General features: G+C 32.8%; 1 protein-coding gene across 3 annotated transcripts in view; it reads left to right on the top strand.

Moving 5' to 3' along the window:
• cep152 (centrosomal protein 152) overlaps positions 1-20,062 on the top strand; it is a 32,655-nt gene that overhangs the window by 11,463 nt on the left and 1,130 nt on the right. For 2 of the 3 annotated variants that reach the window (XM_051099625.1, XM_051099626.1), the window contains 19 exons: positions 1,597-1,736; positions 1,877-2,077; positions 2,183-2,330; positions 4,643-4,734; positions 4,830-4,987; positions 5,079-5,292; positions 5,379-5,492; positions 7,282-7,412; positions 7,505-7,633; positions 7,746-7,881; positions 9,035-9,220; positions 9,482-9,754; positions 12,859-12,990; positions 13,063-13,439; positions 16,151-16,352; positions 16,527-16,815; positions 18,324-18,417; positions 18,529-18,611; positions 19,881-20,037. In XM_051099625.1, coding sequence (XP_050955582.1) covers positions 1,597-1,736; positions 1,877-2,077; positions 2,183-2,330; positions 4,643-4,734; positions 4,830-4,987; positions 5,079-5,292; positions 5,379-5,492; positions 7,282-7,412; positions 7,505-7,633; positions 7,746-7,881; positions 9,035-9,220; positions 9,482-9,754; positions 12,859-12,990; positions 13,063-13,439; positions 16,151-16,352; positions 16,527-16,815; positions 18,324-18,417; positions 18,529-18,611; positions 19,881-20,037 — 3,256 coding nt within the window. The remainder of the gene's footprint in view (positions 1-1,596; positions 1,737-1,876; positions 2,078-2,182; positions 2,331-4,642; positions 4,735-4,829; positions 4,988-5,078; positions 5,293-5,378; positions 5,493-7,281; positions 7,413-7,504; positions 7,634-7,745; positions 7,882-9,034; positions 9,221-9,481; positions 9,755-12,858; positions 12,991-13,062; positions 13,440-16,150; positions 16,353-16,526; positions 16,816-18,323; positions 18,418-18,528; positions 18,612-19,880; positions 20,038-20,062) is intronic. The other variant, XM_051099627.1, reaches the window with a different exon arrangement.

Below are 20,062 nucleotides of genomic sequence, written 5' to 3'. Positions count from 1 at the left end.
GATGGAATGGCCAAGGATCAGCGATCTCCAGGTAAAACTGATCGTGTGGACCAAACCGTAAGTCATGGAGACTTGAAACTTGGTGGGATGATAGTACTCACACCACCAACAACATCACCAAGGCTCATCCCAACAGCAATCAAGAGTACGAAATCGTTCATGAGATCAGATCCGGGTATTTTGGGGTATTTTCCTAGGTTTTTTGCCCAATTGGAACCAAAGCAGTGCAGGAAGATTCTCTGGAGAGTGAATATCAATAATTATCAACTATCAATAATATCAATTGTCAGTCAGACTTTAAACTCACCATCGCAAAACGTTCAAAAGGGGGATGGCCACATTTGGTAAAATGCCTATAGATATCTTCACCAAACTCAAAACACTTATGTAAGATCTAAGGTCACAGGGGAAAAAAAATCATGGAGCTTGGCCACAAACGTGGGCCTGTTTGACTCATGGCCCCAGTGGTCTGTGAGAAATTTAAAAAAAAATCTGCCACTGGGGGGTGATAACCAATTCAAATGGGGATCAAAGGGTTGAAGGTCCAAAATGCAGTTTCACTGCAGCTTCAAAGGGCTCTACACGATCTCAGCCATGGAATAAGGCTCTTATCTAGCAAAACGATTGAGCATTTTCTTAAAAAAATAAGCATGTATATATTTTTTTAACCACAAATGCTTGTCTACGACTTCACACATTACATAATCACGTTGGAAAGGTTGTGCATGGTTAGTTCTTCATCTGTGTACTCTGGTTCAAAAAGGTACGGTACGGTGAAAACTCCATCTCATTTTCTCCTCCAACTTCAAAATCGTCCGACAATCATCTGACAAAAAGTTGTTTCAACTTAAAATAAGTGTTCGTGCTGCCTTAAGATTTTACGTTTAGTCAACATGAAAGTTGCACTATGTGAATACATGGATATTTGAGTTGGGTTAACTTAAAAATTTAAGGCAGCACAAACACGTACTTTAAGTTGAAACAACTTTTTTTTTAAACTGTTTGCATCACACGTGACCTTTCTAACATGATTACGTAATACATGAAGTCCAGCTAGTGCAAGACAAGCATTTGTGGGTAAAAAGTATATACGTTTAATTGTTTTAGAAAATGATCAATCATTTTGTTAGATAAGACCCGTAGTCCTTGGCTGGGATTGTGTAGAGTCCTTTGAAGCTGCATTGAAACTACAATTTGGACCTTCAACCTGTTGATCCCTGTTGAAGTCCACTATATGGGGAAAAATCCTGGAATGTTTTCCTCAAAATCCTTCATTTCTTTTTGACTGAAGAAAGGCATGGGGGTGAGTAAATCATCAGGAAATTTTAGTTCTGAAAGTAAACTAATCCTTTAATAATTACATTACTCTTTAAAAATCATTCAGAAAATTCTAAAAAAAAGTATTATGTGTGTATTGAAAGCTTCAACACATTAACACACTTTAATTCCCATAATAAAAACTGCTGATTTTTTTTTTTGTAGAACTTTGAATGTACTACTCCAGGTCAGAAATGTCCCTGAATGTGTTATAAGTCTTGATCTCATCTTTTAATACTATTTTGACAATATTCACAAAATGTGCTGCTTTCTGTCTAGATGAGAAAGACGGTCTGACCATATCGCTGAAGGAGTCCAGTGCACTAGTGGAGGAGGCGAAAGAGAGAGAAGCGCAGCTGCAGGGAAGAATCAGATCTCTAGAGAAACAGATTCAGTCTCTCACCAACAGTGAACAAGAGGTACAAGCTCATGAATTCCTCATGCACAACATCAGTCATACAAGTCCAAGAGAACTCATGCATTGGGGCTTGTTAAAATAGTGTATAATGGTGAAACACTGTAAAATCCCTTATAAGAGAGGAAATGCATGTGTGCACAGAGTCTAAAGCAGCAGCGTGTGGCCGAGGCGGCGATGGACAGCATGAAACAGCAGATGATGGATCTGTGTCGTTCGGACACTCTGACACGAGCACGTGAGCAGCACGATAGAGACGTGGCCGTCATCCGCGAGCAGTATGAAGACAAACTGCTCACCCTTCAGCAGAAACTAGACGCGCAATCCCAGAGTCTGAATGAGCAGGTCAGATTTACTGTATAGATATTAATTATTCCTGAGTGCGGATTAACCACGTACAATAGAGGGCAGTACAGGCCTGCGGTTTCACTGTATGTGTGTGTTTGTCAGGCTGAGGCAGGCCAGCGGCTGTTGGATCAGGTCCGGCAGCTGGAGCGTCAGAGGGAAGAGGATCAGGTGGACAGAGCATCCGTCATCAACACCCTCACACAGCGTCTGGAGGAGAGCCAGCAGCAGTGTGCCAAACTGCTCCACACTGGTATGTGGCATCCCATGTGCTTCTGTTTGTATTTACTGTCGTGATCACTCGAGCCTCATGGGTGATCGTACGGGCCAGTTATCTTTTTCACTTGCAGTTAAAACAGTTTAAGCATTTCAGCTGAACTACAGTGACTCAAGTACACAGAACATAGGGCCTTCACTTTTATTTAGGTTACCGGAAGGTGCTCTTTAGTTGGGTTTCTACAAATCGTCTTATGAATTATGAATGACTTTCCATAAAGGATGTAATAATAATAATAATAATAATAATAATGATAATAAATGTTTTTTTTTGTTTTAATAATAATAATAATAATAATAATGAAATATTGTATTGCAATTATTTATTTATTTATTATTTATTTAAAATTTTGTTTTAAATGTTAAATTAAAAAATAATGTAAACAATATAAGAATAAACACATTTATTTATTTAATTTTATTTTTTACTTATGTTCTCCTAAAAATATATAAAATAATTTTAAACATTTGATTATCTATATGTTGATAATAATAAATATATTTTAAATAAAAAATATTTTGTTTTTTTTTACATTTAACACTTTAAAATTGAATTTATTTTGTGCAAAAAAGTTTTCTGGAAAAAAATTGATATTATTCCCTCTGGTCCGCTAACGTGTTATTTTGCCAACACGTCATGCCCTATGCATACTAGCTTTCTTGATTTTTCTGTAGTTACAGTGACCATACGTTCTCTTTTCCCCTGGCATGTTCTCTTTAAGGACCTAAAAAATGCATCCGGCCAGGATTTCTGTATCGCCCAAAATGTCCGGGATTTGGCTTTTGCTTTCTACAGTCGCCATTCATTGTGTGCGTTTTTGTATTAAAGCCCTATGCAGGACTGTTTTATCGAATGCTGCTCCTGTGGAATTTCGGGAATATAAATTCCACGCATCAGGGAGCCACTATCATATGCGGAGTATGTAAATCTCTTTTGAATGACTATTCACTTTCAATTTCGCAATCACATGCACTCCGTATAAAGTGACCACGTCATACAAGATTATAAATGAGCACATTATCTGCTGGGCAGCAAATCCTCCAGCATGATGTGCTGAATATTCTTCAGTTTTATGCAAAACAAAAAAATGCGACAAATAGAATATCAGATCTCTGTCTGAAAAAAAAAAAGCTTTTTTGCATAGTTATGTTTGACACATGGAAACTGTAATAATGTGTCCTACAAGGGAACACAATGTAACCTTGCTCTCACTTGAAATGGGTCCCCACATTAAGTCCTTGAATTTGAGGGTATCGGACCTGGACAGTCCTTGAAAGGTATTTGAATTTGAAGATAACCAAGGTGTGGGAACCCTGTATTATGATTATGATTATTATTATACCAAGTATAATATTCAGTAATATTAATAATAGTAGTTATTGTTGTTAAAAATAGTTTATCTGTTATTGATTTAATTTTATTTTTTACTTCTTACGTTCTTCTCATAAAATCTAAAATAATTAAAATCATATTTGATTATTAGTATTATATTATAACTTATATAATAATATATTATTTATATTTTTATATTTATATTATTTAAGTATAATAGTCTATAATAATAATAATAATAAAGAATAATATTGTATTAAAATAATTTTAAAATGTTAAAAATTTAAAAATTATATTAAAAGTTAAAAGAAACAAATTTGTTGTTAAATTAATATTTTTCATTTGTAATTTATTTTATTAATTTGATTTTTTTATTTGATTATTTGATTCTTTTTATAGTAATATTAATAATAAATGTTGTTTTTGTTCTGTAATATGTAATAATGAAGTATAATATTGTATTAGTTATTTTTTATTTTAAAACATTAAAATATAAAATACATATAAAAATAAACATTGATTTCATTTTATTTTTTACTTTACATTTCTAAAAATATAAAATAATTTAAAACATTTTATTGTCTTTATATAATAATAATTATTATTACTACTGCTATTATTGTTGTTGTTGTTGTTTTGTATAATAATAATGATGATGATAATAAAGCATAATTATTTGTTTCTACATTTTTATATATATATATATATATATAATATATAAACAAATTTACCTGTTGATTGATTTCATTTTATTTTTTTACTTATGTTCTGAAGATATAAAACATTTAAAACCTTTTTTTTTCAGCAAAAACAACTGTAACTTAGTTTCTTAACTCTTTTGTTTTAAAAAAAAGAAGAAAAATCATGTTTTCAGTGTCTCCTTTAATGTATTCTCTGAAGGTCTGTCTCCCTTGTGCCTGTTACATCTTCATCAAAGCTTCCTTTATTCTCTGCAGGCTCTGTTCAAGAGATGAGTCAGTTACAGCTGAAGCTCCAGCAGGCCCAGTCTGCCCGCGCCATCAGTGAAGACATCAACAAAGCCCTGCAAGTCAGTCAGTCCAACAGTGTTTGACAGCATTTCCAGTCATGGGAAACATTAAAGCTGTTCATAAAACATAGCTCATGCGTTTCTTTCCTCAACAGGAAGAGTTGACTGAATGTAAAGAGCAGATAAATCTGTATGAATCTGCTATTAAACATGGAGTCCTGGAGTCTAATGGAGACTGGGACAACCAGTTGTCTGAGTCCTACATGGACCTGGGGATCAAGAAGTCCAAGTGGAAAAATGGACGAATCCACAGGTAACTTATATTGTACAATAACTAACTATCCAAACTGCATTGCTGCGGTGTTCATAATTTCTCATAATCTCATAATTACTTTATTTTGTAGGACATCTCATATTGCTGAAGCAGGAGACTCGACCCACCTGAAGGAGGACGTGGTGCGAGAGCTGAAGAGCGAGTTGCAGCGCTGCCTGAGTCACCTGAAGACCAAACGTCTGAAGATCTCTGAGCTGCAGGAGGAGCTGCGACGCTCCCAGACCAGTGCAGAGCAGCTGCGGACGCAGCTAGAGCAGGCTGAGAGAACCATACGAGACTCTAAGGTCTGACTTTAAGCAAATGAGTGCGTGAGAGATCAACCTGTGTGCTGCAGTAGATGCTAGACTTACACATTGTGCGTTTACAACAGGTGAGGGAGAGCAGCTTGGAGAAACACCTGGAAACATCTCAAATGACTGCCGCCCCTCACAAAGACCTCATCAGACTGCAGGAGGAAAGACAGCTCCTGCAGGAGAGAGTGGAGGTCAGTGTGATTTCACAATCACAACGTTAGAGCATTTCTGTGTCTGGAATAGTGTTGTTTAAAAAAAAAATAATAATAATTTAAATGTAAATAACCATTTTCGTCAATTAAAATAAAACTAGAAAAAAAAAAATTATATTTAGTGAATAATTATATATAGATGATAGGTGAACTTAGAACTTAGGTGAGCTTAGAAAATGTTAAAATTAGAAATCTTAAAGTTTTTAAAAAAGTTAAAAAAAAAAATGAAATTAAATAAATAATATGTGCACACACACACACACACACACACACACACAAAATAAATAAATTAATAAATCCAATACAAAAATCTATTTTACCTATAATATAATTTAATAGATAAAAAAACTCAAAATGCATGCTGATTGAAATGGTTGTATTAATATATTTTTGGCCTTTTTCCTTTTATTGATGTAGACAGTAAAGAGATTATGATGATGATTAATATTATTATTGTTTATTATTATTAATAATAAAGTATGATATTGTATTACAATTTTTTTCTATATTTTAAAATGTTGATTAACATAAACTAATTTATCTTTTTTGTTGATTTCATTTTATTTTTTACTACTTATGTTCTTAAAAAAATAAACTCATTTAAAGCATGTTTGATTATTATTATTATATTATAATTTCATTTTATTTTTACTACTTGTGTTCTCCTTAAAATATAAAACAATTTAAAACATTTCATTTTAAAAATACTTCTTTTTGTTTTTACTACTTATGTTCTCCTTAAAATATAAAATTATTTAAAACATATTTGATTATTTTATTTGATTATTATTTTATTAAATTATAATTTATTATTAGTATTATTATTAACACAAGTATATTAATCTATTATAATATTTTTATAAAAAGTTATAAAAAAATCTCTTAACATCTATAAATGTTATTGTTATTTTGTATGATGCTAATAAAAAATATTATTTTTGTATATTTAAAATTTTAATTAAAATGTAAAAATAACTTCTGTTATGTTTGTGTAATCTGTTTTTATTGATTTCGTTTTATTACTTACTTCTTATGTTCTCCTTAAGATATGAAATGAAATGATTTAAAACATATTTGATGATTATTATTATCATTATTATAACAAGTATAATACTCTATTAAAAATAGAATATTATACTTGTTATAATGAAATCTCTGAACATGTAAAAATGTGTACATTTATTTGTAAAAATCATGGGGGAAGTAAAATACAGAAAATTAACTTGGCAACAGATTATGGTGATGAAATGGTTGTATTAATCGATTTCTGGCTTTTTTTTTTTTTTTTTTTTTTTCAATTTATTGATTATTGATTTATTGATACATCCAGTACAGAAAAAAACAGGAAATGGGGGAGAGGAAAGACCACGGTTGTGTTAAAAATATTTTTTGTTAATTGAAATAAAGTTAAAAAAAATTAACAAAACAAATATCAGATACAAACTTAAATATATTTCATTTCAGTTATGTGCCAAAGCAACAATCATAATTTTTAAGTACTACAATTAAAACTAAAATTGAAATTTAGAAATGGTTATAGAAATATAGCATTGAATATATATTATACAAAAGTTATGTGTATTATACAGAAATAAAAACAATTACAAAAGAACATATAATGATGACTAAAACAAAAGCTAATTCTGAATATTAATAAAGACTATAATAATTTATAAATAATACTAAAATAACACTGATCTGACTCCAAAAGTCATGATTTAGTTGTTAGACTCTAGCCAACCATCCTGACCCCTGTTGTGAACTGCAGGCTCTGGAGAAGAGGAATCAGGAGCTGAAGCAGAGTGAGGAAAAGGTGAAGGCAGCCAATTCTGAGCTTTGCACCAAGATGAGGGAGATGATCCAGGAGCTGGACCAGGAGAAACAGGAAGCTGCAGAGAGGTCACATCTTCATTCGTTTTGCTAAACTGAGTTAATTCCACTCGGGTGCAGCTTCTGTGGTGTTTTATAGGTGAAATGCTCTGTGTGTGCAGGGATGAGAGGACTCAGCAGCAGTTCAGGGATGACGTGGTGAATCGTGTCCGGGCGGAGCTCACGCAGGAGCACACGGATCACATCGAGCAACTCACCAGCCAGCATCAGCAGCACATACAACAGCTCGAGTACTGCACTGCACCTACACCTTTAGACAATATGATTGGAAATTTCATAATGGATTCTAACCTTCAGAAAGTATGCAGAAGCTGACTTTATTAACATTGTGTCCATCCACAGGTCAAAGCTGGCTGATCTCAGTCAAGAGGTGTTAGCTGTGCAGGAATGCTACATTTCTGTTTGCAAAGAGAAGGACAAGCTGGAGGAAAATCTCCAAAACAAGCTTGAAGAACAGAGGAGACTGATAGAAAAGGAGGTAAGCACTAGATAGTAAATACATTTAATTGATTGATTGATTGTTTTAATTTAATTGAATAATTTTTTGATTAATTATTTACCGAATAATTTTAATATGCATATAATTTATGTATTTTTAATTTTTTATATATATTTTTAAAATGTAAAATATATATATATATACTTTTTTTTCTTTTTTTTTTTAATTACTACAGTTAAAAACAGAAATTTTAAAATGTATAGAAATAATTATAGAACTGTAGCGTTGAATATGTATATTTTATAGAAATAAAAAAATAAAAAGCACAATCACATAAAATGGCTCAAACTAATTGAATTTAATTTTCATTTTTTTTTTATTATTTAATCATTTAATATGCATATATGAACACCTGTTTTTAACATTTTATATATGAAGAGTTTATCTGCAAAAACAGATTTGAAAAATCATGTTTTTTATGATGTTATCATGTTTTTGTTTTGTGTTAGCTGTATTTTTTTGTTATTTTTTACCTATTTGAAAGACTCTAAAACTTTTTTTGCAAATTGACTCTTCATATATATTTTAAATTTAAATCTTAATTTTGAATTAGTTAAATATTAATATTTAATTGTCGTTTTACATATATTTAGCTTAAAGTATTAAATTTTTATTACGTATTTATTTATTTAGATTATGTATTTTTATGTATTATTAGAAATGTTAAAATCATTTTTACATTGATTTTCAGCATTTATTTTGTTTAATACATTAATTTTTATGAATTCATTATTATTACTATTATCATTATGATTAATTATTTAATTATTATGGTATTGTTTGCTGAGGCATTTTATGAGTTATTATTGAATTATTTAATTAATTAATTTATTTAATATGTATTTAATTATTTATTTTGATTATATTTTTAATTTTATTATATTTTTATTTCCTGTGTATTCAATAATTTATTTTTAATACCTTAATTTTTATGAATTTAATAATTAATATTATTATCATTATTATTAATTATTATTCTTATTATTGTTATTTTTTTAATTTTATTATTACTACTATTTCTTTTCTCCTCTATTTAGGACAGACTCTTCCTGTCTAATTAGAGGAATAAACTATTCTGAGAGTCATAAGTCTGACCATGTGAGATATTTGCTTATGTTTCTTGTTGTTTCAGTCAAAGAGGCGAGAGGAGAGTGAGGCAGCTCTGGAGAGCCTGAGGTCTGATCTGGAACATCAGCATCAGGAGGACATGTCTCGGCTCAAAGCCCAGTGGAAGACAGACACACAGGCTGAGATTGAGCTGCGGGTCAGAGAGCAGCTGGAAACAGCCAGAAAGAGCTGGCAGCAGGAGCAGGAGACGGTTAGTGATGATGGACAATTTACATTAATGATCTTTCTACTCAGTGCCAAGCCATGATCTTACTAAACGTCACTGTTGTGCTATTTAGATGCTGTCATATTTGATGTTTCGTCTGTGTGTCTGCATATCTGTTGCCTGTATTTTTGGTGTCTTGTTTATTTATAGATGTTTTATGTGTTTGTCTGTATTTTTGTCTGTGTGCATGTCTTTTTGCCTGTCTTTTGTTTGATTTGTCTTTCTTTCTGTCTGTCTTGGTGCTAGTTGGAGCAGTCCTGGGCTCAGAGGTTACAGGAGGCTGAGGAAGAGGTCAGAAAGGCCAGGCAGTCAGATACCCGTGAGGGCGCGTGTCAGACTAGCTCCGCTGAGACTGCGGGTCAGCTGATTTCAGTGGAGGAGCTGGAGGTCCGGCTCAGCGCTCAGAGGGAGACCCTGCAGCAGGAGGCTGCTACGGCCCAGGCCAGAGCCGTGGAGGAAGCAGTACGACACGCTCAGAGAGAGATGCAGCAGAAACACACTGAGGACATAACACTCCAGGTATGGAGTGTTAAAGGAGAAGCTCACTTCCAGAATTTACACATAATGCGCTCACCCCCTTGTCATCCAAGATGTTTATGTCTTTCTTTCTTCAGTCGTACAGAAATTATGTTTTTTGAGGAAAACATTTCTGCATTTTTCTTCATGTAATGGACTGATATGGTGCCCCGAGTTTGAACTTCCAAAATACAGTTTAAATGCAGCTTCAAACGATCCCAAATGCAGTTGTAAACGATCCCAGCTGAGAAAGAAGGGTCTTATCTAGTGAAACGATTGGTTATTTTTATTTAAAAAAATACAATTTAAATACTTTTTAATCTCAAACGCTCGTCTTGTTTTGCTCTCCCTGAACTCTGTGTATTCTGACTCAAGACAGTTAGGGTATGTTGAAAAACTACAACCGTATTTTATTCCTCATCTTCAAAAATCATTTCAAAATCATCCGACATCACTGCAGAAGTTCTGACCCAGTCTTTGCAAAGTGAACATGCAAAGAAGATCAAACACCCTAAAAAAAAAAAGGTAAAACAGTGATATAGGAGTTTTTCGACATACCCTAACTGACATGAACCGGAAAAAAAATAGAGGTCGGGAAGAGCAAGACAAGACGAGCATTTGATTTTATATAAATTGTATTATTTTCATGAAAATAACCAATCTTTTCACTAGATAAGACCCTTCTTCCTTGGCTGCGATCGTTTACAACCACATGAAAAACATAAACATCTTGGATGGCAAGGGGCTGAGTACATTAAGTGTAAATTGTTGTTCCGGAAGTGAACTTCTCCTTTAACATGAAAACAAATGCATTCAAACTAGGCATGTGTGATAATGACAAAAATAATATCTCGATATTGTCTGGAATTTTGTTGATAACGATTATTAGATGGTTGATATGTTTGCAGGAGTAACAGAAATTAACTTTTCCAATAAGTTTAAATTGATTTTTACCTTTTTATGGGCAGTTTTACCTTTAGAAGGACCTTTTTTTTTTTACCTAACCTACACTACCAGTCAAAAGTGTTTTTAACAGTAAGATTTTAAATGTTTTTTAAAGAAGTCTCTTCTTTAAAAGCCTGCATTTATTTGATCCAAAATACAGCAAAAGCAGGACAATTTTTAAATATTTTTTACTATTTAAAATAACTATTTTAAAATGTAATATATTCCTGTGATTTCAAAGCTGAATTTTAGCATTATTACTCCAGTCACATGATCCTTCAGAATCATTCTAATATTCTGATTTGCCCTCTCAAAAACTTTTATTGTTATTATGTTGAAAACAGCTGATTCAGTTTTTTTTTTTTTAGGTTTCTTTGATAATAAGAAAGTTAAGAAGAACAGCATTTATCTAAAACAGAAACCTTTTATAACATTATAAATGTCTTTATCATAACTTTTAAACTATTTAAAGCAGCCTTGCTAAATAAAAGTATTAATTTCTATCATTTCTATAGTTCCGCCCCCCCGCCTACTTTGACTGCTAGTGTAATTAAATGTATGCATCATCATTTGTGTCATATTTTTAAATGTAATCAATAAGTTCAAATAGTAATACACTATAGGGCTGTTACTGATCAAATGAAATCACTCAACAAAATGTGTCTGCAATGCAGAGGAGGCACAGAGTCTGTATCTGAAGTGGCACTAAGATGCATTCACAGACTGTTTAATACAGGACATGAATGCAGTTAAAGTTAGATTTTGATGTTTTAAAACAAAACGTTTTAATATTTGAAATGATTTGGGGGGGAAAGGGGAAAAATGCTATAAATATCAACCTAAAGTTGCCAGAAGGTGGTGCCAAATCACTGTGTGAGTGAGTCATTGAGTCATTCATTTAACTGATTTGTTTAAACGGCTAACTGATTCAGTAACGAAACACAGTTGTGTGCTCAGAAATGCAAAATGGTTCTGCTGTGGCTTTTCGTTGTCAAAATGCAGCAAGAACATGAAATTGAGTCTGAAATGTAAGTCAGTTAATATTTTTTCTTTTTAAGGCCGTTTTATAAAGTCAAGATCACATTTGCATTCATACTAATATTACATCATATCATACTGATATACATGTGATATTATATCAGATACTATATCAGATTATACAATTATAAAAGACACACAGAAGTCATATGGGGGCATATTTGCCACCTTATCTTGAATTTTGGGGGAATAAATGTTTTTTTATAAACTAAATCATGCAGTGAAAGATATTTCACATAAAATACATTTACATATAGTCCACAAGAGAAAATAATAGCTGAATTTATAAAAAATGACCCTGTTCAAAAGTTTACATACACTTGATTCTTAATACTGTGTTGTTACCTGAATGATCCACAGCTGTGTTTTTTTGTTTAGTGGTAGTTGTTCATAAGTCCCTTGTTTGTCCTGAACAGTTAAACTGCCTGCTGTTCTTCTGAAAAATCCTTCAGGTCACAAAAATGCTTTGGTTTTTCAGCAAAAAAAAAGAGATTTAGGCAAAATAAGAAAAATGTACACATCTTCATTCTGTTCAAAAGTTTTCACCCCTGGCTCTTAATGCATTGTGTATCCTTCTGGAGCATCAGTGAGTGTTTGAACCTTCTGTAATAGTTGTAGTTGAGTCCCTTAGTTGTCCTCAGTGTGAAAAGATGGATCTCAAAATCATACAGTCATTTTTGGACAGGGTTCAAATACACAAAAATGCTAAAAAAAAACAAAGAATTTGTGGGACCCGAAGAACAGCAAACAGTTTAACTGTTCAGGACAAACAAGGGACTCATGAACAACTACCACTAAACAAAAAAACAAAAAAAAAACAGCTGTGGATAATTCAGGTAACGACACAGTATTAAGAATCAAGTGTATGTAAACTTTTGAAAAGGGTCATTTTTATAAATTCAATTCAATTCTTGTGGACTATATGTAAATGTCTTTCATGTGAAATCTTGTTCAGGTCAGTACTAAATAAAAATAACATGCATTTTGTATGATCCCTCTTATAATTATCATTTTGCAAATTCTGCAAGGTGTATGAAAACTTTTGGTCTAAACTGTATGCTCTATTCCAGACTTCTATTTTATGTCTGGCTTAACAGGGTAATAATGATTTCTGCTTTTCCTAGGTTGAAGGTGCGATATCAAGGGCACGTTCTCGATGGCTTCAGGACTTGATTTCCCTCCCAGAGTACAAAAGCAGCCTGCAGACAGAGAAAGATGAATGGGAGCGACTTCAACAGCAGCATGTCAGGGAACAGGTATTTGTTCTAGTGATCATACTTTCAATGATTTATTTTCCGAACTCCTCAATACTCACGTCCTGATCCCAGGTGTCCTCAGCCGTGAAGGCAGTGGAGGAAAGGTGGCAGGACACGATCCGCACCAAATGTGCAGAACTGGAGCAGTGTAACAGGAGAAACGGGGAGCTCCAGGAGGAAATGCTTTCCCTCAGCACTCGATTCGAGCGTTCGTGCCAGGAGCAGACCGCCCTCGTGAAAGCAGAGCTGGCTGCAGCACGAGACGTTTGGATCCGAGACAAACAGGAGGAGATGTCCCGCCTCAGGGCGCACCTCCAGAGAGAACAGAAGCAGAAACTACAAGCTGTCCTGGAGCAGAACCTGAAGCAAACTGACAAACAAAAGGACACCGAGCTACAGAAAACTCTTAGAGAAAAGGAGCAGGAGTGGCGGGATCAACAAGAGATCAGGTTCATAATAATCACTGTAATTAGGAGGGTTTACTAAGGCAGACCTGAACAGAATGTGGTTTAGAGGATTAATTTTATTTGGTAATTTACTCACCCCCGTGTCACCCAAGATGTTCATGTCTTTCTTTCTATAGTTACAAAGAAATTAAAGTTTTTTGAGGAAAACATTCTAGGTTTTTTCTCTATATAGTGGACTTAAACGGTTGAAGGTCTAAACTGCAGCAGGGTTTCCGCAGATCTTAAAAAGTCTTAAATAGCTTTTCCGTGAATTAAAGCCATAAAAAGGTCTTAAATCAGAGCAGAAAGTCTTAAATTCATATGATCATGGCATTAATTTTTGTGAGGGATTGTTTCCTCATGTGTTTCATTTTAAAGTGAAGCGAAAGTGTAATTTCTGTTACATGGCTTAGGTTGCTCAATATTCATTTAACAATACGCGGTAGATGGCGGTATGTGCTGCTTCATCTGTTAGTCACCCGAAGAACTTGTCATTTTGATTTTTGTATAGTAATAAAAATCATTTTGTTTAGTTGGAGAACAGACAATACAATTAAAACTGAACGCAGCTGCTTAATGCAGTGTGCCAAATGAATATTAGGTATGTAACATGGTGTATTATTATTCGTTTTGTTAATAAAAGTTTGTTATGTTACGATAATGCAGCTAATTTAAAAGCCTAATGTTTGCGGCTGACTGCAATCATAATAAGCGGTCAGGCACCGAGAAAAGAAAACAAAAAAACCCCAAGATGACACCGTGTATCACTTTCAGGTGCTTTAATGTTGCTAATGTCGCACCTGTCTTACTAGTTTCCAAGGCTTAAAATGCATTAACCTATATAAAAACAATGAGTAAATAATAATCAGTTAATTAAAAATAATCATATGATTTCATTAAATAACACTGTTACAATGCATAATGTGGGCTAATAACAATTTATGTACATTACATATTATTACAAATGCCTGCAAAGGGCACCAAAGGCCTAAAAATTGTTGTTGTTACACATACAGGACGATCAAATCTTTTAATAGTTTAATAGTGACCAAACGTTTAATTCAAATATCCACCTAATCTTGTGATAGAAATGCTACAACCTCTATAATTTCTTAAACAAAAACATGTGGACGTCACAACCCTTGCCGAAATTAGGTTTTATCCTAGTAAAATTTCTTTTGTGTGTTTTCTGGATGCTAAAATCATAATCATAGGTAACTGTCTAGATCTGCAACTGTAATTTATAAATAATACAATTTAATTGCAATTTATTTATTACTTTTAAAATAAAATTTTTAATTTTATTAAAGTTCTATTTTGACCCTGTATAATAGGTGTTTTTATTTTTTACTTTCACAATGAAGGAGGGATCACAACAATACAATTCTGCTTAGGGCACCCATTTGGCCAGCAGCGGCCCTGTTTACAAGCTACTTTAAGCTGAAGAAAGCGAGGAAAAGAGGGAAAATTCAAACGAACTAAAAACAAACAATTGCTAGACGCTGAATTGCTACTAATTTGAAAGTGAAAGTAAAACTCAAAGTATACTTAGGGAACATTGCTGTATTGTTTTTTCCCTTCCATTTTTTTTTTCCTTAAATTTTCTTTAGTTGGTTTTAAAAAGGTCTTTAAAAAGTTTTAAATTTACCCTCATAAAATCTGCAGAAACCCTGTGTTTGGTAGTGTTTGATGAATTTTATAAAAATTTTATTTATTTAATTTTTTTTTTTAATATACATTGCATCAAGGTGTATGCTGTGCTTCCAAGCTTTCTACATTTCTTATTTATTTGGTTATATAGTGTTTACTGATTTTTAGTTTGGTATACCTATTTAAATTTTGTGTAAGTTATTATTTTATATTAGGCATATAACATGGTGTATTTTTATTCATTTTGTTAATAAAAGTTTGTTACGTTGCGTTAATGCCGCTAATTTAAAAGTGAAAGTAAAATGCGCACAACGCTTTTACAAGCTACTTAAAACTGAAGGAAAGTGAAAAAAAGAGGGAAAACTCAAAAGAATTAAAACAAACAACTGCTTGACGCCGAATTGCTGCTAATTTGAAAGTGAAAGTAAAATGTGCACTGCACTTTTACCGAAGGAAGGGGAGGAAAAGAGGAAAAACTGAAACGAATTAACAATTGCTAGACGCTGAATTGCTCCGAATTTGAAAGTGAAGGTAAAACTCGAACTAGAGAACATATTGCTGTATTCTTTTCCCTTTCGATTAATTTTTTTTTTCCTTAAATTTTCTTTAGTTGGTTTTAAAAAAAAAGGTCTTAAAGTCTTAAATTTACCCTCATAAAACCTGCAGAAACCCTGTGCAGTTTCAGTGCAGCTTCAAAGGCTCTACACAATCCTAGCCAGGGAATAAGGGTCTTATTTGGCAAAAAAGATCTGTCATTTTCTTAAAAAAAAAACTTTTTAACCACAAGTGCTTGTCTTGCACCTGCCCAACCACACGCATTACATAGTCATGTTGGAAAGGTTAAGCATTTGTGATTTTAAAAAGTCTATAGTAATATTTTTAAGAAAATGGCAGATCGTTTTGCTAGATAAGACCCTTATTCCTCAGCTGGGATTGTGTAGAGCCCTTCAGAAGCTGCACTGAAACTGCAATTTGGACCTTCAACCAAGTCCATTATATGGAGCAGGGCCCTTTTGATATAGGACACCTGACTGGTGTTTTAAAGGAGGACTGTTATTTTGCAGGCTGCAGGAAGAAAGACAACAGGTGCTGGAGGAGGTGCTCAATGATCTAAAGGAGGCGTTGCAGGAGGGAGTGGAGAGGAGAGGGAGTGGAGATGAACAGAAGCTCAGCAGTGCACCAGGAACTATTAGATCCAAAGTCTGGGAGATCTGCAAAGAAACACTTAGTCAAACTGTCAACCAAGCTAAACAGGAGTGCAAGAAGGTGCGTGTTTGCTTCTTGTGACAAATTGTAGTGAGCACAGCTGCACCCAAAGAGATCCTTCTCCTTTGTTACACAAGACATTCATCATATGTATACAGTCTTGAATTCATCATCATCAATCTCTCAATCTCCACCCAAAGAAACACCAAATATTTTCTTTGTCTCAAACTCCAGAGCAGCGAAGACAAGCTGAGACGTGTGTTGAAGGAAACCCAGCAGCGACACGAGGCAGAGATTGGTAGGATCCACATCACGCACGCCTCACACACCACTGGATCAGCCGTCCTCATGCTTTCTCATCCTGCAGCAGGTCTGACGGCCCAGAGGAAGCAGGGTGAATGCAGTGAGTCTCTAGCCAAACTCCAGAAGAAGAATCAGGAGCTCCAGAGACATCTGGAAAAGGCCTGCCGGCAGCTCCAGAGGACCGTACGAGAGCACAAAAACACCCTGCAGAAGATGAAAGGTGCTGAGTCACTATTCAGAGCCATCTTTAATATGAAGTCTTTTTAGGTTTTATTGAGAGATTCTCCAATTTGTGAACCTGGACCACAAAACCAGTCATAAGGGTACATTTTTTGAAATGGAGATTTATGAAAACTGAAAGCTGAATAAACAAACTTTCCATTGATGCATGGTTTGTTAGGATAGGACCATATTTGGTCAAGATACAACTATTTGAAAATCTGGAATCTGAGGATGCAAAAAAATCTAAATATTGAGAAAAACACCTTTAACGTTGTCCAAAAGAAGTTCTTAGCAATGCATATTACTAATCAAAAATTACGTTTTTTATATATTTACGATAGGAAATGTACAAAATGTCTTCATGGAAAATGATCTTTATTTTATCTCCTAATGATTTTTGGCATAAATGAAAAATCAATCATTTCAACCCATCCAATGTATTGTTGGCTACTGCTACAAATATACCTGTGCTACTTATGACTGGTTTTGTGGTCCAGGGTCACATTTTAGAAACTGTGGCCTCTCAATAATCATTTTGGGAAATAAAAAAATTAATAGGGTGAATTAAGTCAATTAACCAAGAATTTCTCATTGCAAATTATAATATAATGTAATTATAATAATTATAAAGTGTGTAATCACACATTTTAAACCATTATTTCCATCAGAGCCGTGCTAGGGTTTCCACAGTCATTGAAAAAATGTGGAAAAATTATAAATAATTAAAAAAAACATTATTGAGGGGGAAAATATGGTTCAAATATGGCTTGTAAAATATCTAATTAAAATATAAGTGTTATTTTAGTACTGTTTATATATTAATGTAGTGTTTATTCATTTTTTTAATTGGCTATTATTTTTTTATTTTCGGCTTTCATTTTCATTCGTTTTTTTATTTAATTTTAGTACTTCAACTTAATTTATTTCAGTTAGTTGCCAAGGCAGTATTACCTTTTTTTGTAAGTTTGTCATTTAATATTTATTTTGTGTTTAATTCAGCTTTATTTAAATTAAAATTTGTACATATTTTGTAATAGTTACAGTTAACAACAAAGGCACTGGTCTTTTCTCCCCATCATTTCTTGTTTTCTCGGCAAAAGGGTAAAAATAAATAATACAGCAATTTTATCATATTCTTGTATTATATGTTGCTAAACTGAATATTTATATTTTCAGTTTGTTTTTTCATGATTTTTATTCTTAAAGTAAAATTATACTTTTTATCTAATATGTTAATATTAATAATTTTCTAAACAGTATATGCATTTTTGATTTTGCAGTTTATTTATTTGATTTATTATTGACTGTGCTTTATTATGATAGGGTAGTGTAGCTGCTCACTATATGTTGCTGCACTTGCCCACAAGGGTAACAGCACCGACATGGATTTATTTTGAAAATTAGTCTCTCACATTATTATCAAGTGGAACAAATGGATCCCTGTAAGAAGCAAACACAATGTGGATGACAGTGATTTTTAACCTTTGTTTTTTTATGTCAAATCAGATGAGCACGAGGCAGCCCTGCAGAAGGAGCAGCAGGGTCATCTCAAAACCCTTGAGGAACTGAAACAATCCTCAAATGCAGAATCAATTTCAAGGTTTGTAAACACTTCAAGTTTGTTTGTTTGATTCCTTTCATAAGAGCATGTCATCGACTGTGAGTGCAGCGGGTCTTAGAGCAACACTAAGAGTCTTCTTCAATGTTTCAGCGATTCAATCAGCCAGCAGAATCTTCAAGCAGGTCTTGAGGAAATGAAGGAGCAATACATGAAAGCAGTGGAGAAAATCAAAGGTGAGTGCAAGACCTTTATAAAGATGCTTTACGTAACACATTATATACACATCACATTTCTCATTAAAATATAATTCAATTTTAAATATATTTAAAAATTTATATTTAAAAATATATATTTTATTTATATTTAACATTTTTAAATTACAATTAATATAATTTTAATATCATTAAAAATATTTTGTTTATATATTTATTTATATTATTATTTTTGCACCCAATTAAAGTTATACTCTGCTTAACTACACTACCAGTCAGAAGTTTTTGAACAGTAAGATTTTTTGTTTTTTAAAGACATCTCTTCTGCTCACCAAGCCTGCATTTACTGTATCCCAAATAAAACAGTAATATTGTGAAATATTTTTACTATTTAAAATAACTGTTTTCTGTTTGTTTTTTTTTATTATAAAATGTAATTTATTCCTGTGATCAAAGCTAAATTTTCAGCATCATTACTTCAGTCTTCAGTGTCACATGATCCTTCAGAAATCATTTTAATATGCTGATTTGCTGTTCAAGAAACATTTATTTTTATTATTTTTTATTATTATTATTATTATTATTATCAATGTTTAAAAGTTATTTTTATTTAGGATTCTTTGCTAAATCTGAAATAAAAAGCTTTTGTAACATTATATGCTATACCATTCAAAACTTTAAGTCTTTATTTATTTTTGGTAAAGAAATTATAGAAATTAATACTTTTTTATTTAGCAAGAATGCTTTAAATTAATGAAAAGGGAGGACAGAGACTTTTATAATGTTACAAAAGATTGCTATTAAATTATTATTCATTAATTTATTATTCATTAAAGAAACCTAAAAAAAATTACTGAACTGTTTTCAACATAATAATAATATTATTAATAATAATAATAATAACAAATGTTATTTTAGCAGCAAATCATAACATTAAAATAATTTCTAAAGGATCACGTGATTGGAATAATGATGCTAAAAATTCAGCTTTGAAATCACAGGAATAAATTACATTTTAAAATATATTCAAATAGAAAAGAGTTGTTTTAAATCGTAAAAATATTTCTGAATTTTACTGTTTTTCTTGTACTTTGGATCAAATAAATGCAGGCTTGGTGAGCTTCTTAAAAAAAAAAACATTAAAAAAATAAATAAACGTAAGTTCAAAAACTTTTGACTAGTAGTGTAGAAGAAGGCATATCTGTAGATTAACTTCTTGAAACTGAAGCTAATAGTTAATAAAGTAGCTTCCTCTACTTATATTTAATTAATTCCTCAATGTGTTTGTAGGCGACATGCTGCGTTACCTGCAGGAGAGTAAGGAACGGGCAGCAGAGCTGATCAGGACGGAGGTCCTGAGGGAAAGGCAGGACACAGCCAGGCGTATGCGCAGGTACTACCTTACCTGTCTGCAGGAGCTGCTGGAAGACGGAGGCCAGGCCACAGGGTATGAAGAAGCACAAATGGTCATC

The sequence above is a fragment of the Labeo rohita genome, chromosome 25, assembly GCF_022985175.1.
Source record: "Labeo rohita strain BAU-BD-2019 chromosome 25, IGBB_LRoh.1.0, whole genome shotgun sequence".
Lineage (NCBI taxonomy): Eukaryota > Metazoa > Chordata > Actinopteri > Cypriniformes > Cyprinidae > Labeo > Labeo rohita.
The sequence above is the reverse complement of the archived record's forward strand: the minus strand, read 5'-3'. Positions and strand labels throughout refer to the sequence as shown.